The 16,075-nt window shown below is 35.0% G+C and overlaps 1 protein-coding gene across 1 annotated transcript; it reads right to left on the minus strand.

The window, feature by feature from the left end:
* Positions 1–2,803: 2,803 nt before the first annotated feature.
* On the minus strand, positions 2,804–10,744 carry LOC127872727 (uncharacterized). Its single transcript, XM_052416091.1, has 2 exons — positions 8,937–10,744; positions 2,804–5,257 (listed from the first exon to the last, which is right to left on the minus strand). Exons 1-2 carry the CDS (start codon positions 10,732–10,734, stop codon positions 4,191–4,193), a joined length of 2,865 nt encoding a protein of 954 aa, XP_052272051.1. The 5' UTR covers positions 10,735–10,744; the 3' UTR covers positions 2,804–4,190.
* Between the last annotated feature and the right edge of the window lie 5,331 nt (positions 10,745–16,075).

Consider the following 16,075-nt stretch of genomic DNA (forward strand, 5'->3'; position numbering starts at 1 on the left):
TACTAGGATTAGCGTTGAATACAGAGAAGTTTATGTTGCTCGGCTCGAACACCGAAAGCGCTCGCCAAGGCTCGCGCTTCCGGCGTTCTAAGCCTCGCAACATAAACTTCTCTGTATTCAACGCTAACCTAGTATTCTCTATATCTGTTATGGGAGAAGGTTCAAAATATTTTTGCCATTTCTTATATCACACTGCAAGTGTCAGTGCTACTGGCTCTGGGCATTTTCTATTTTTATCAAACCACTAAATTCAATGTATTTTATTCCGAAAACTTTGCAAAAGACAACCTCAGTGTCTGGACTGACCTGATGCACCAAATCGCACAAGTCAGCTACATCTCTGAAATTATTTCAATACAATCATTTTCATTAATAAAAATAGATAACAAGAGCTGTCAGAGGACAGCGCGCTCGACTATTCGAGTGCTTGACAGTATAACGTAAGCCATCATGGGGAAATTGTTCAAATTCAATAATTTATTAGATGATCTTTCAAAAATTAAAAAAGGAAAAAAATAAAAATTTGGGGAGGGGGTAGGGGGGTTGAGAGGGGGGTATAACGTGGGGTGTGGTCATTTATTAGACGATCTGACGATCTTTCAAAAATAAAAAAAGGAAAACAAAAAATTGGGGGGGGGGTGCGCAGTATTTTGTCAAAAGGGCACTTTCGAGCGCGCGGGCGTTTCTAGAATGCTTCCTCATGCATGTTAATTTATGTGTTATCAATAATTGTAAGAATAAATTATTCCCATTGTCATTAAACAATTCAAATTTAATTACTACAATGAGGAATAAATTAATTACAATGTATTTTAATAAGAGATTTATTAATCATCATATGTAAAAAAAAAATTTAAATTTTTTTTATTTTTTTAAGGTCAGGGGTGGCCCTAGGAAGGTCAGGGCGGAGGTTCGGGAGGGCAGGGCCGCCCTTCGATTTAGGCCTAGCTGGAGCACTGGTATTGCACGGGTGGAATCCATTGTGGTATTCAGGTAAGTGTTGTTTTGTCAAAGTATTAATAAAATCTTATCATAAATAAAGAAGTTATGTGAATTTAAGCAAAATGTCCAATTCTCAAAGTAAAAAAGGGGCCATAATTCTATCAAAATGCTTGATCCAGTGGTCTTATCTTGTTTATAGGTTGGGGTCATGTTGGTAAACAAGTATGCAAAATATAATAGCAATATGTCAAAGGACATAGGAAATATTTGGGGTAGTACGCAAGCTTTAACATAGATTTATCAATAATATGCATATTCTGTGTTTAAAGGGGCCGTAATTCTATCAAAATGCTTGATTAAGTGGTCTGCTCTTGTTTGTAGGTTAAAGGTTATGTTGGTAAACAAGTATGCAATATAACAAAGCAATATGTTAAAGGACATAGGAAATATTTGGGGTAGTACGCACAATTTAACATAGATTTATCAATAATATGCATATTCTAAGTATAAAAGGGGCAATAATTCTGTCAAAATGCTTGAAACAGTGGTCTGCTCTTGTTTATAGGTTGGGATCATGTTGGTAAACAAGTATGCAAAATATGAAAGCAATATGTCAATGGACATTGAAAATATTTGAAGTAGTACGCAAACTTTAACATTTGCACGCTCACGGAAACGCCAACGCCGGGGTGAGTAGGATAGCTCCACTATATATATTTCATATATAATAGTTCAGCTAAAATACAGTCAACAATTAAAGAGTTGTTGTCACTGGGAATGTGATCTTGCATATATACACTTCATGTTGACAACATATTATTTTCAATTAAATTGTTAAACAAGATCTGTCTCCATAGGATGACGTATGCCCCCAATAAATGCTTTGATAGAAATTATGAGCATTTTTCGAAATCTAAATGCATTTTTTGAACCCTAAACACGGACCCTAAGGTCAAGGTCATGGGGTAAAAATTTGTGTGCGTATGGAAAGGCCTTGTCCATGTACACATGCATATCAAATATGAATGTTACATCTGAAGTGACAAAAGAAGTTATGAGCATTTTTCGAAACCTAAACACAAAGTGTGACGGACAGACAGACAGACATCAGATAAACAGACGGAAGGACGGTGCGATCACTATATGCCATCCTTCGGCGGCATAAAAAACGTTAATTTAGAAATGCAAAATAAGTCCCAAACTAGAGAGCGGACACCATACTTAATCCTTGAAATTCACTAAGTGACCCTGTGACCTAGTTTTTGACCCGGCATGACCCATATTCGAACATGACCTAGATGTTGTCTTGATACAATTTCTGACCAAGTTTGGTAAAGATCAGATGAAAACTACTTCAATTAGAGAGCAGACACCATGCTTAAACCTTAAAATGCACTAAGTGACCCCATGGTCTAGTTTTTGACCCGGCATGGCCCATATTCGAGCTTGACCTAGATATTGCCTAGATACAACTTCTGACCAAGTTTGGTAAAGATCAGATGAAAACTATATGAATTAGAGAGCGGACGAGAAAAGTGTGACAGACAGACAGACAGTGCGAAAACTATATACCCACTTTTCTTCGAAAGGGGCATAAAAAATGTGGAGTAAAATATATACAAATGTGTTCTTTTTCTTTGCAGACTGACTTACTTATCAAAATAGTTACATAAACAAATATGTATAATTATATTGTTAATATTATGCGCATAAATAAAACATTTGCTATTTCATGTAAAATTAATTGTAGACAGCAAATAATGAAACAAGAAACCGTTTGAGACGGGTGATGCTCCACAAAGGTTTTTTTGTCACAATATTGCACTAGATATTCAGATAAAAGGAAACGTCTTGAGGGGCATAACTTTGGACAAAATAATACAATGGATGGTTTAGTAACTTAAAAATTTCAAAGGGCCATAACTCTGTAAATAAATCATCTAACCAGAACCCACTAATAACATGCGCATCTCCTCAAGGTAGTTAAGCTTCCCATAAAGCTTCATTGTATTCCAGTCAGTAGTTGGGGAGAAATAGCCTGGACAAGAATTGCACTATATGTACAGTTTCTAGAAAATTTCAAAGGGCCATAACTCTGTGAAAAATCATCCGACCATAACCGGCTTATAATATGCACATCTCCTGTTGGTAGTGAAGCTTCCCATAAAATTTCATTGAATTCATGTAATAAGTTGCTGAGAAATAGCTCGGACAAGAATTGCACTATATGTACAATGGAAAATTTCAAATGGCCATAACTCTGTGGAAAATCATCCGACGAGAACCGGCTGATAATATGCACATCTCCTGTTGGTAGTGAAGCTTCCCATAAAGTTTCATTGAATTCATGTAAAAAGTTGCTGAGAAATTGCTCGGACAAGAATTGCTCTATATGTACAATGGAAAATTTCAAAGGGCCATAACTCTGTGAAAAATCATCCGACCAGAACCCGCTGATAATATGCACATCTCCTCTTGGTAGTTAATCTTCCCATAAAGTTTCATTGAATTCCGGTCATTAATTGCTGAGAAATAGCCCTGACAAGAATTGCACTATATGTACAATTAATAGAAAATTTAAAAGGGCCATAACTCTGTGACAAATCATCCGACCAGAACCCGCTGATAATATGCACATTTCCTCTTAATAGTGAAGCTTCCCATTAAGTTTCATTGAATTCCGGCCTTTAGTTGCTGAGAAATAGCCCGGACAAAAATTGTTTACGGACGGACAGACGGACTGACGAAGCGGCGACTATATGCTCCCCCCCAAATTTTTTGGGGGAGCATAAAATGTCAAATTAACATGGATAATAGAAAATATTGTGAAATGCTTTATTTATAAATTAGAAACTAGATAACACTTCTAAAATGATTGCAAGTTTCCATGACTCATTGAGGAATAAACCATGTAAAATGTTAGTTTTGCAAATTTATATAGTTATGGGAAACAACTACATTAAATTTAAATATCAAAGCTTTTTTTTTATAATTGTATATGTACCGGTAAAACACCGCTTCATTCGTAAGAATGTCATTTGAGCATAGATGAAGATAAAGCTGCTGAACATCCATCTTCCGCAAGTCTCTCAACAATGCATGGCGAAAACGATCACAAGAAAATTTGGCACCTTTGAAAACAGAGTTGGCGAATGTCTGTGTAAATAAATCACAAATATACATGAATGAATACACAAGGAAAATTCATGCTTTGCCTCAAGATTAAAATGAAAAGTTTGCAATTACAATTACATACAAAAATTTCTGTAAAATATTCCTGGAGTAATCTGAAGTCGCATTGATATTCGATGTATGATTTCATCATCCAGCCATCTAACGAACTTTGTATATAGGTAATCTTTAACGTTATCACCGTTTTGTTTATCGTCATCGATATCACCATTGCTACGTGCAGACCAGCAAGTATCGATTACGTTCCACGTATTTGCACGTGTTCGGTCTAATATTTCGAATCGATTCACTGCAACATTCTCCAGCGTCTCCAGTTCCTGTACGATGGGAATGTACTCCTCCGGTGCGATTTGGCGTATGCGTTTCTTATCATGATTATCATCGGCATAAGTTAACAGCGCACAACCGAATTCAAGCCTACTATCAATTGTCTGAGTACATGCGCGCAGTGTGTCGATAAGTTCACGTAATTGATATGGAAGCAATGTGTTACAGTAAATATTTAAGTACTTCAATGACTGAAGTGGCTGTATAACGATGTATTTATCCAAATGCATTGTAAGCGTTTCCAGCTGTGTGAACGATGATAGTGACTGGGACGACAGCTCCCCATGCCGCACACGGAAAGGACCTTTCAGACTGAGACTCTTGATATTGAGACTATGCAGAGCCTCCCACAGACCGGGAATGTCTGAAAATACTTGAATACTAAGCGTTTCCAGCTGTGTGAGCGATAATAGTGACTGGGACAACAGCTCCCCATGTTTCACCCGCATAGGTACAGCGAGAATTCTTTCCAGACTGAGACTCTTGATATTGAGACTATGCAGAGCTTCCCACAGACCGGGACTGTCTTCATCAACGACCATTTCTAATGTATTGTTTAACACCTTCATATCAGCCCTTGTTTTCTGTACAATCGATGTCATGCTACAGTCAACCAGACTACACTCAACCTCATGATCGAGTGTCAGCAGAGAACTGAGCAGACCGCGTAGACCTCGAGAGGAACATGTAACATCCCTCAAGTAAATCTGTTCTATGCAGGGTAGTGCTGGTAGAGGGTCTGCACTGTTTAGAACAATCCAGACCGGATGTTCTGACATGGACAAACAAGACGAATCTGAAATAATACTGGAATGCATGACACATTCAAACGAGCATACTGTTATATAAATATATGCATTTATAAATGAAAATATTCAAATTGCAATATTATTCATACTTAACGAAAAACGTCAAGATTTTGATCAGTTGATCATAATTTATTAATATTTGATACATAAATTAGTTATTATTTGAAATGAAATACATGTGAAGGTCATTGGGAGACAACCACAACACAATTTTACTGAATTCCTCGCAACGGTTATCTCCGTAATATGTTTCAATTTTACCACTGCCATCAAGTGTAGAATGTGTCACTTTGTTGTCTTATTTAATGCATTTTTTAAAAATATGTTCTTAATGGAATCCTGTTAAGTTATGGGTAATCAACTTTTGAAAGTAGATGTATACAATAACCTAAACCCTAAATAACCTTTGAAACCTAAATAATAATAATAATAATAATAATAATAATAATAATCATCATCATCATCATCGTCATCGTCATCGTCGTCGTCGTCGTCGTCATCGTCATCATCATCATCATCATCATCATCATCATTATCATCATCATCATCATCATCATCATCATCATCATCATCATCATCATCATCATCATCATCATCATCATCATCATCAACAGCATCATCATCATCATCATCATCATCATCACCACCACAACCACCATCTTCTTCTTCTTTTTTGTCGTGTTCTGTATCATTTTCATCATCTTTATCATATTCATCCTTTTCATCATCGTTGTTTTTTTATTCGTCATCACCATCATCGGCATCATAATAAGTGTCATCACCAACAGCAACATCATCATAGTAATCAACAAAATGCTCGTCGTATTTGATTATTGAGAATTTAAATGTTTATTTAACATTAGTATTATCATGTATCGGTGAAAAAAATTGTCATTAACATCCGTTGTACAAGCAGCACAATCAATAAAATGTTTTTAATCAGGGACAAGTGTTTTACATGGTAGCCTGTGCTTCAATGTGCATGCGGCATACAGATCTTGTTTTGTATTCATTATAAGACGACGAAATACGAAATACATTCTCAAAAAAGATTGTTAAACACAGATCTGTGTATAATTATACTCAGAGGTTACCATAACTACATATAAATTATTCCCCTTGCAATATGTTCCGGTTACACACATGCATTTTTTTGTGAAAATTATATAATGTCAGTTCCTACTACAGTTAAATAACACTTATCGTGTTTGCAAATGCATATTTTAAATTAACATATACCTGTTCATGTTTACAGTCGGCTCTTTTTCTGTTCAAACCTATTTTTTTTAGCTGGAATGCATCGCAAGTCTAAGGTTTATTAAAACATTATAATAAATCGTTAGACGGACTTTATATTCACTACGACAGTCGAAATATGATAGATCCTCCGAGGAGACTTCGAGAACCCGATATTCAAGCCAAGCAAGTTAAAGCAAACGAAAGTACTTATCAAAACAAAAATGGTACCATATTCCATATAAATTCGCATAAATGGGACTGAATCACGAATCGTTAAAATTGATAAGACATTCGTTTGATTTTTATTGCATATGCTTAATTACTAAGTATAACTCTATCAATCTTTAATAGTTACTCATTATACGGTTCGTAAACAATACTCGTTTATTGTTTGATTGTAATAGTGTAAACAGAATAGTAACCTTATTTTTTAAACCAAAATAATCCATCGTTAAAAATTGTTTTACAAAACGCAGAAAGTAGAAACGAACCAGAGCATAAATTGATACAATAGATATTTTTATTTACGATTCATGCATATTTTAACAGCATTTCACATAGTCGTTATTTATGAACAAAGTTTTGTTAATTTGATTCTGTCTATTAAACACATCTAATTGACGCAATTGTTGATCAATTCCTACGCGCCAGAACTCTAAATCGTTCTTAATCGACTGATAAACAACGCTTTATTGAACAGTGTTGTTCAAACAGAACGATTATTTAAATATCGTTCGGCATAATGCATTCAATTCCCCGTATGGACTTTTCATAAACTCATGTTATTTATTTTACCGATAAACAACGATAAAGAAAACAATATATAAAAAAATGTTATTCAAATATCGTTTGATATGAGTTCCATTTAATATATTTTCTTTTCTTTAATGGCGTGAATTGCGAATGTCAGCGTAGAATACACACTTTTATTATATACCTGCTTTATGTTCCCAAAAATACAAGTTGTATCAGTCGGTAAAATACAACTGCACAGCTATAATTCCCATATTATGCTACCGCTAGTCTCCAATCCCGTATTGCCATACTAGCCGGGCTACTTTTAATGACGTCACTTTGAATGCAGAAAATTATAATAGCATTCTTGGTTAATTATGAACGCTTAAACTCATTTTGTTTAACATAAATGATTCAAAGTTGTATATAATAAAAGGAATATTACGCAAGTCAATTGTTACAAGTGTTTGTATCAGTCTCGTGGCTTGCGCTATTTTGTATCACACTCGAGGCTCGCGTGAGATACGTCATCACACAAGTCACTTGACTGATACAAACACATGGAACAAATAACCTGCGTAATATTCTGCATGAATTCCAGATACCGCACTGTTTCTGTATTTGTCAGTGGAATAAAAAGAGCATTTTTAATACACCCAAATAGTTTTATGTTATTTCATTTATATACGATACGGACACGATAAAATACTACGCTCACCGTCGTTAACCAAATATCCGTTAAAGATCATAAGCCCATTACTAGGAAAATGCACACAGACGAGAAACTGTTACAAAATAGTAAACATGTATACAAAATTTAATGTTGAAAACCATACAATAGGTGTCTGAGGTACCGCTGAAGTACTGGCGGTCCATTCATTAGGTAGATTCGCTAACGGGTAAAACAACTATATTTGACTTCCGGCGCAAGAGTCTGTATTCAGAGGGATGTGCATGATTCAATTAAGTGTTGATTTTTAAGAATAAATGTCGAACTATTTTAGGTGAAAGACAAGTTCCGTATACAAACTTATGTCTTCTCTAGAATAGATGCAGTGTATATTCCAAGCAGTTTAAAACACAACTAGCATGCAAAGTTTATCTTTTTCGAATATATGCTGCTTGAAATCGCTAAGTGGTTGACAAAAACTATTTATAGTGATTTCCTTTCAAAAGCATACACAATATTAACAACTGTAACGGAATATCAAAGCCGTAAATTAAAATTTAATCATAAGACTGTTTTTGCATTTTAAGAGGATGTATGCTCGAGTGCAAACTGTGATACTGAACACAGTTTAAGGCGATACATCTAATGCGAAACATAAAAGTAAATGTGTTTAACTCTGTTATTAACATATATCAAGAAGGAGCACTCGCTTTTGAGGGAAACATTAATTTGCTACGTGCAAGAAAACGTTTTTTTCTTCGAACAGGGCAATTATCATGGATAACGGCACGTTCACATACATGTTCAATCTGAAGATGTGCGATTATGTGCTGTATTGAATAATAAAAATCATGTTATGTATATATTTTATATCTCATTCGTCTTTTTACTGCATGAAAAAGTATTCAATAAGGTGATACATTTAAATCATAATTCATTTTATCAGACTGTAAACAATACTTTTATTGCGGAGTGTAAACAACGAGTACACATTCTATAGAAATATGTTATTGTTTATTTACCTTTTAGCAATATGTAATACCCCGTTAGTCCTAACGTTTTCAGCTTGCTACACGATGACAGGTCAAACTCATAATGAGATGCAGACTCGCCTCGTTCATAGGAACTCTGACTCTCTACATCATCATCATCATCTATCCCTATTATGACTAGCCACAATGACAGAATATTTGACCGGTTTTGTATCCAGATGTTGTGGACGTCTCCTATTTCGGTTACCGGTATGAGGAACGAAAAGTGACTGAGTTTGAGGTTACTGTCATAATGTTTATTCGCAACAGCTTCTCTGAATCCTGATACTATTAATTTTGAAAACTCATCATCAAATCTATGCCATTTATCATTCATCATGCTATGCGAATCAACATTGCGTTCATTCATCATGCTGGATAGCTTATTCGCAGCCGATATTTCCAGTCCACACAGGAATATAAACACTTGTGAAATGTCAATGTATGCATCCTCGTAACGGTTGAGATAAACGGAAATGATGTCATCAATCAGATGGGTGTTGCAGGCGATATAATAAGCCGTGAGGAATTCCTGTATGCTTTTATGGATGAAGGAAAATGAAGGAGATGATCGCAATGCAGACGCCTTTCGTGTTGCCGATAAAATACCGGATTTGAATGCAAACTCCTTTCGTTCCTCATATAATCCAAATCGCTCCAAATCTGTATCGCTAAACACTAGTGAACTTTCTCTGGTATTTGAAAACAGCAAATGGAATGCCGCTTTAGCAAGACGATCAACGTTTTCAATATTTGGCCGTATGTGTTCAGTGTCTTTGAAGCATTTGACGGGTGGCGATTGAAATTTTCTTTTTTCCTTGTTTGCCTTCTTAAGAAGACTTTCCAGAAAGAGACTGTATATTCCACACATGGAGCCGTTCATTTCAGTCCCTTCAACCCATGAGTGCAATATCAATTGCAATAGCATTGGTGAAATCAGAAACTTTTCCAAGTCATTTTTCATTATGTATGATTCAAATTCTGATTGTTTTTTGTGCAACATCATGCTTTCTTTACAATCATCCATACAGCCAAGCAGTCTTCTGCTCACCTCAAAAGGCTTGTTTACTCCTTCCAGTTGTAGCAGTATGTCAATCTTCGCGTCAGGTATCATCGCTTCTGTCATTTTCCAAGGTCGAGTTGTTATCAACACATCACACTGTCTGTGAGATACAGCCAATTCCGGTAGGCTTTTACCTTTGTTGCAGGTCCACTCATCTAGACCATCCAGTAATACCAAGCAGCGTTCACGTTCCATGATCTCATTCAGTAGTCGGTATGCATTTTCGCGTCTATCCTTATCGCCGTAAATTGAGTCAATTATTTGTTTTTTAAACATCTCTAAAATGTTTAACTCGTTGACTGAATCCCTTAGAGTGACATGGAAAACGAACGTGTACAATTTCAGGGTCGTTAAATCTTCAAAGACATCAGAGGGTCTTAATCGTGCATTAGCATCGGCAGTGTAAGTTACGTCCGTCTGGAACTGTTTACCTGATGCTTTACTAGTTATATAACACCAGTCTCTAACTAATATGGCGAGAAACGTGGATTTGCCAGACCCTGCCTCGCCTTGAATGAACATTTTTCGGTTGTATTTACCATCATTTAAAAGAACGTTGCTGTATTTCGTTAACGTTGTATCAGTTTTCTTGAAGGCCCCCTTGACTTTTTCCATCAGCTGTAATTTGGGTGGCATGTAAATATCATCTACCCTAGCGTGAACATCGTCTTGCAACGGCGAGGTTGTGATGGTACTAAGTGTGTTGTCGTAATGTTCAATCATCATATCTAATAGCATTTCTGAAAACAAACAAACGCATTGATTAAAAACTATTCCACAATTAATAATACGAGTTGCAGAATTCGGTATGTAAATCATCGTTGAAATATTAATTTATCTATTCGATTTACATTACGTAAGGATATTTTGTATGACTTTATATCTTATAGGGAACATAGGCAATTACTTCTTCAAAATACTATTTGTTTGTGCTGTATGGAATGAGTGATGTATTGGACGTCATCATTGATGACGTTCAATCGAACGAATGATAAAGGGGGCTAAGTTTCGTTAAGTTGGGGCATATAGTCGCGATTTGAGTCAATTGAAAGCTGGCCCAACACGTTTGCTGAAATTTTACATGTATATGAACCAGAATGCGATCTACCTGTTGGCGTTGTCGTCATATCTGGGAAAAAACAACTTTTCGAGTATTTTGTGTTTAAATATTTTTTCTGCGAAACCACACGCGCTAAGATAAACATTGTGACGTCACGTAATAAAAGCGCTTAGGCTAGCTTCCATCTTGTTAAGAAAACAAAGTAACTGACGTTACTCATTATTAATGCAATATACAGTTAGGCGTTAAATCGATAAACAACGACGTAATAATTGTGTTTGAATATCAATACGAAGTACACATGTATTTCTTTTGTGGAGATCGAGTGTGGTTGTTTAGATATATATATAAATGACATAAATCTATGTGTTATTGTGAGCGACAAGTTGAAGAAAGGTTTACACGGCGAGGCTTTCCAAGACGTGTCGGATAAATGTAAGTACACACTCGTATTAACATGGTATTCTATTTATCCGATAATACCTTTAAAATACATGATAATCATGAGACAAATACATTATTAATTTAGGGTTTAATTATTGAATCAATAAATAAACGTGAGCAGCAAATCAATTAAGTATAAACAACACGCTTACCTTAATGACGACGATAATCCAATATGTATAACAATTACAATTATGTATGATAAACACACAATCCGAAATACGTTTTTGCATTCGTTCTATGCTTTAAACAAATAAATAACTGTTAAAAACATCCAGAGAATTTAACTTAAAATTGTTTGTTTTGACAAATAAATTACGTCACACAACATACGTCATAATTGCGCAATCAGTTGCATGCAAAATAAAAGTACGGAAAGCCGGTTTTGAGAAATGTTTATATAGATAAGCAAAATAGTATGATTCGAACAATAACAAACGGCAGAGCGGGGACGGACTTCTCAAAATAGCACTTATTGAAATAGTTTCATGTATATTAAAATCCCTGCGATATCTTTGGTGACCTTCATCAAATTCATAGAAAAAAATAAAATACAATGCAAGTATCACGTGTACTTGAATTTGTCCGACGAGTTGAAGAAAGGTTTACACGGCGAGGCTTGCCGTGAGCAACACATCATTAGCAGCATAAAGTGCGTAACAAATAAACAAAATAATCAAACATAATAATAATCTAACGTAGCACATTTAAATATCTATTGCAACTGACACCGTTTTGTAGCGAAATTTGATGACTCAATTTCAGCTTTAACAAGAGTTATAAAAATACTTAATTAAGTATAAACGTCACGCTTATCTAAATGACATCGTTAATCCAATGTTTGTAACAATAAGTTGACTACTTTAATCCAAAGTTTATAACAAACACCTTGAAACGATATGCACTTCCACCTTTATTAATCCATGTCTTTATCGAAACTTAGTTCAAACCACACAATTGTATTGTATTTCTATCTATGTTTACATTTATGCATGATGAACACACAATCCGAAATACGTTTTTCATTCGTTCGATGCTTTAAACAAATAGTTTACAAATAAAAAACACAACGTCCGCGACATGTCCTTAAATTCCAGAGAGTGTAAATAAAACTGTTGTGTTTCGTCACCGAAATGACGTCACACAATGTACTGCGTAGTACATTTCGTAATATAAAATCAAAGCGCTGATTGCATTGCAAAATGAATTCAACACTATCTTGAACGCAAAGCTATAATGATGTTTCAATAAAATACACAGAATTTTGTAGACACAGAAAAAGGCTTAATGCTAGTCGATAGTGTTTAAGATGGGGATGTCCGACACAATGCAGTGGTTTTCTCTTTTCACGTTTTTAATATTATAGTCATGGGAATTGAAGTTCTACTTTTTAAGGTAGCTAATCGAACGGCTTCGAAACAATAAACATGTCTGCGAGTAGTATGGTTTATTTCATGTGATATGTATATTACATTTTTGCGAGAACTTTGGTTACCATCATTAAATGCATAAAAAGAAATAGGTTTTCAATTTTATTTCATCTCCCCACTCATTCCATCCCGCGAAACCCTTAAGGTGTCGCAACTCTAGTATGGAATGAGTGATGTATTGGACGTCATCATTGATGACGTTCAATCGAACGAATGATAAAGGGGGCTAACTTTCGTTAAGCTGGCGAGAATCGTCGCGATTTGGGTTTCTTGAAAACTGGCCTAGCACGTTTGCTGAAATTTGACATGTATATGGACAAGAATGCGATCTACCTGTTGGCGTAGGCGTTATACCTGGGAAAAATATAGTTTTTGATTAAATCACGAAAAAGTTTCGCAAGTTTTACATAACCGGAATTACAAAATGCGGTATGTGGATATACCGAAGTCCTACCGAAATCCCCGAAATCAAACTTTGATAAAACAATGTTTCATTAGTGATTTCAGTGTATTTCGCAACGATCTATATTAAAATACGCAGTTTTTCAATACACAATCAATATTAATGGGGATTTCGTGGGATCTCGTGGATTTCTGGGGATTTTGGTAATTACGGGAAATTCGGTATTTCTTCACACCCGTCAAAATGGTCGACTTCGTCAGAATGAACGCTTAGAAAGTATTTACAAAAAACATCATCTCAAACGATGTAAAGTGAACGCTACTTATCTGTTTTGTAGATAAGTATACGATCCATTGGATTACACTAACATTTGACATAAAAAAAACGCCAGTGGATATGGAAATCTTCATCGTTTGAAATAGCAGACGGCGTCGACCAAAGGCGAAAAGATCGCGAGAAAGTATTCACAAAATAACATAATTAAAAATGATGTCAAGTGAACGCTAATTCGCTGTTTTGTAGATAAGTATACGATCTATTGAAAAACCATAACATTTGACATAAAACACCCGTGGATATGCAAATCTTCTGCGTACCAAATAGCAGACATCATGCGGCGTCTAATCTGAGTCTACGCTGTTTGCCAAGGCCGATAGTATAATGAATGGAAATGCACAAACTCAGCAACTGGCAAGCATATATGCATTAGTAGATTGTTTCGTGATTATTTAGAAACGACTACATAATTCTTTTGGTTCAGCCAGTGCAACTTAACAGAAATAAGTATAATAGTTTCTACACCTGACAACAATGTGCCAACTTTATACAAGGTAAGTTGTTTACATTATTTAAAATATTTCAAGCTTACAGTATACAACAATAAACAGCTGGTACAATGTAATGTCATCGTTTTAATTTTAATAAGCCCGTGGTTAATTACCCTTTTTAATCTTATGGTTCAATGCATCTCTAACACCTTCAATTGACATTCTCGGCTCGGGTACTACTTACCGGTACATGTACCCCGGGTACTCTTAACTTTACTTACATGTAGCCCGGGTACGGTAAAGAAACTTAAACATACCCGCAAATATTAGATTGTATCCGAGTTGTATATCTGCCAAAAATCCGATGTCGTTAAACATGCTAGCGATTAAAGTAAAACAATATTGTTTACCTTAAAGAAACTTCTCTTTAAAAAAAATCTGCATCAACATGCTTTTTAGTATGAGTGTTGAGAGGACGCCGTAGGAATAATCAAGTAATCAAGAATACGTCTCTGTTTCTGCTTTTATTTCCTTCATGTATAATGACGATAAGGATTGACGACTAACATTGACGGCAATGATAACAAGCATTGAAAACTAACACTAACGACAAGGATTGGCGACTAGATGTAACATTGACGATTCTCTACAATAAATGAAATTAACAATAAAGAATGAATAATACGATTATAGTACAACAGATCTGCTATTCGAAGTATAATATGATAGCATACACTCATTAGAATAAAAGGTTTCATAAATAACAATTTGAAACATTTTCAATAAATATCGAAATATCTTATACAATATTTATTACACAGCATGAATTATTTGTTAAAACATAATATAAATACCAAATATGGTGTTCCCCATTTAACGGACCTCGCAAACCAAAAAATGTTTCTTTAACAAAATCTATGATGGTAAAAAGTGAACGTGCGACATCGCGGAAAATATACTTGACAACGTCATACAATGATGCGACTTTAAACAATTTAAGATTTTAAATTGAATCACATTAATGATTGTAAAAATGAGTTTTGATAATACATTGTATAAATGCCATTTAACAGAAAATTGACATAAATGTAAACATAATTAATTTTTACAAAATAGCCGACAACAACCGATTTAGTGTTTAAATTCCCGGGTATGTTTTAGTATATTTACCGTTCCCAGGGTACGAGCCTTACTAACTGTATTATTATTATATCTCACCGACTACCTTTACCTTGTTGTGTTTCAACCTGAAATTTATGTAAAATCCGGCTTTCTTTACTTTTATTTTTCATTCATTTGATTACGCAATTGTTGACATATCTCGTGGAAAATTATTTGAATCTTTGGATTTTAGTGACGACAAGCTGGAAGTGTCAATTTATTTTTTACAATGAATCTAAGATGTATTTAATTTTTTTGTGTTTGTCATGCATAGTTCAGTGTTTTCCAGAAAAATTTGAGTAGCCAGTTATATGGCCGGCAACTATGCAGTAAAACCAAAGCATTTGTGACATTTACTTGATATATTTGGGAAAAGTAGCCGGCATCAAGAGTTAATGTAACCGGCAAGATCGCTAGCAGCCGGTATTTAAAGAGAACACTGATAATAGTAAACTAAATCTCTACGACGGGATTACAGCTTTGTAAAATTGTTTTTTGGGTGATAATGGTTAGTAATTCATACTAATGTTATTAAAAAATATCGGCTTTAAGTTTAATTTTGAGAATGCGATGGAAGAACAGAAAATGAAGAGCATACAGGGATGGAAATAATTGGTTTACCGTGAACCCGGGGCAAGTAGATTTTGGCCTGGGCAACTCAATTTCAAAAGTTGGTAAACTTCTTTTTTTTAAAGCTTAAAACAATTCACTGCAATAAAAATTGAAAAACAATTGATCACCATGGATCAATACTAGTTAAATAACATTCATTATTTAGGAATAGGACATGATTCAATTCAGG

Source organism: Dreissena polymorpha, chromosome 3 (assembly GCF_020536995.1).
Source record: "Dreissena polymorpha isolate Duluth1 chromosome 3, UMN_Dpol_1.0, whole genome shotgun sequence".
NCBI classification, from domain to species: domain Eukaryota; kingdom Metazoa; phylum Mollusca; class Bivalvia; order Myida; family Dreissenidae; genus Dreissena; species Dreissena polymorpha.

Bases quoted from the DNA above. Each gene is read 5' to 3' on its own strand.
- LOC127872727 (XM_052416091.1), bottom strand. From the start codon at position 10,734: ATGATGATTGAACATTACGACAACACACTTAGTACCATCACAACCTCG. The intron at 5,258-8,936 runs GTAAATAAACAA...GTATTATTTCAG, and splicing joins GTATTACATATTGCTAAAAG to ATTCGTCTTGTTTGTCCATG.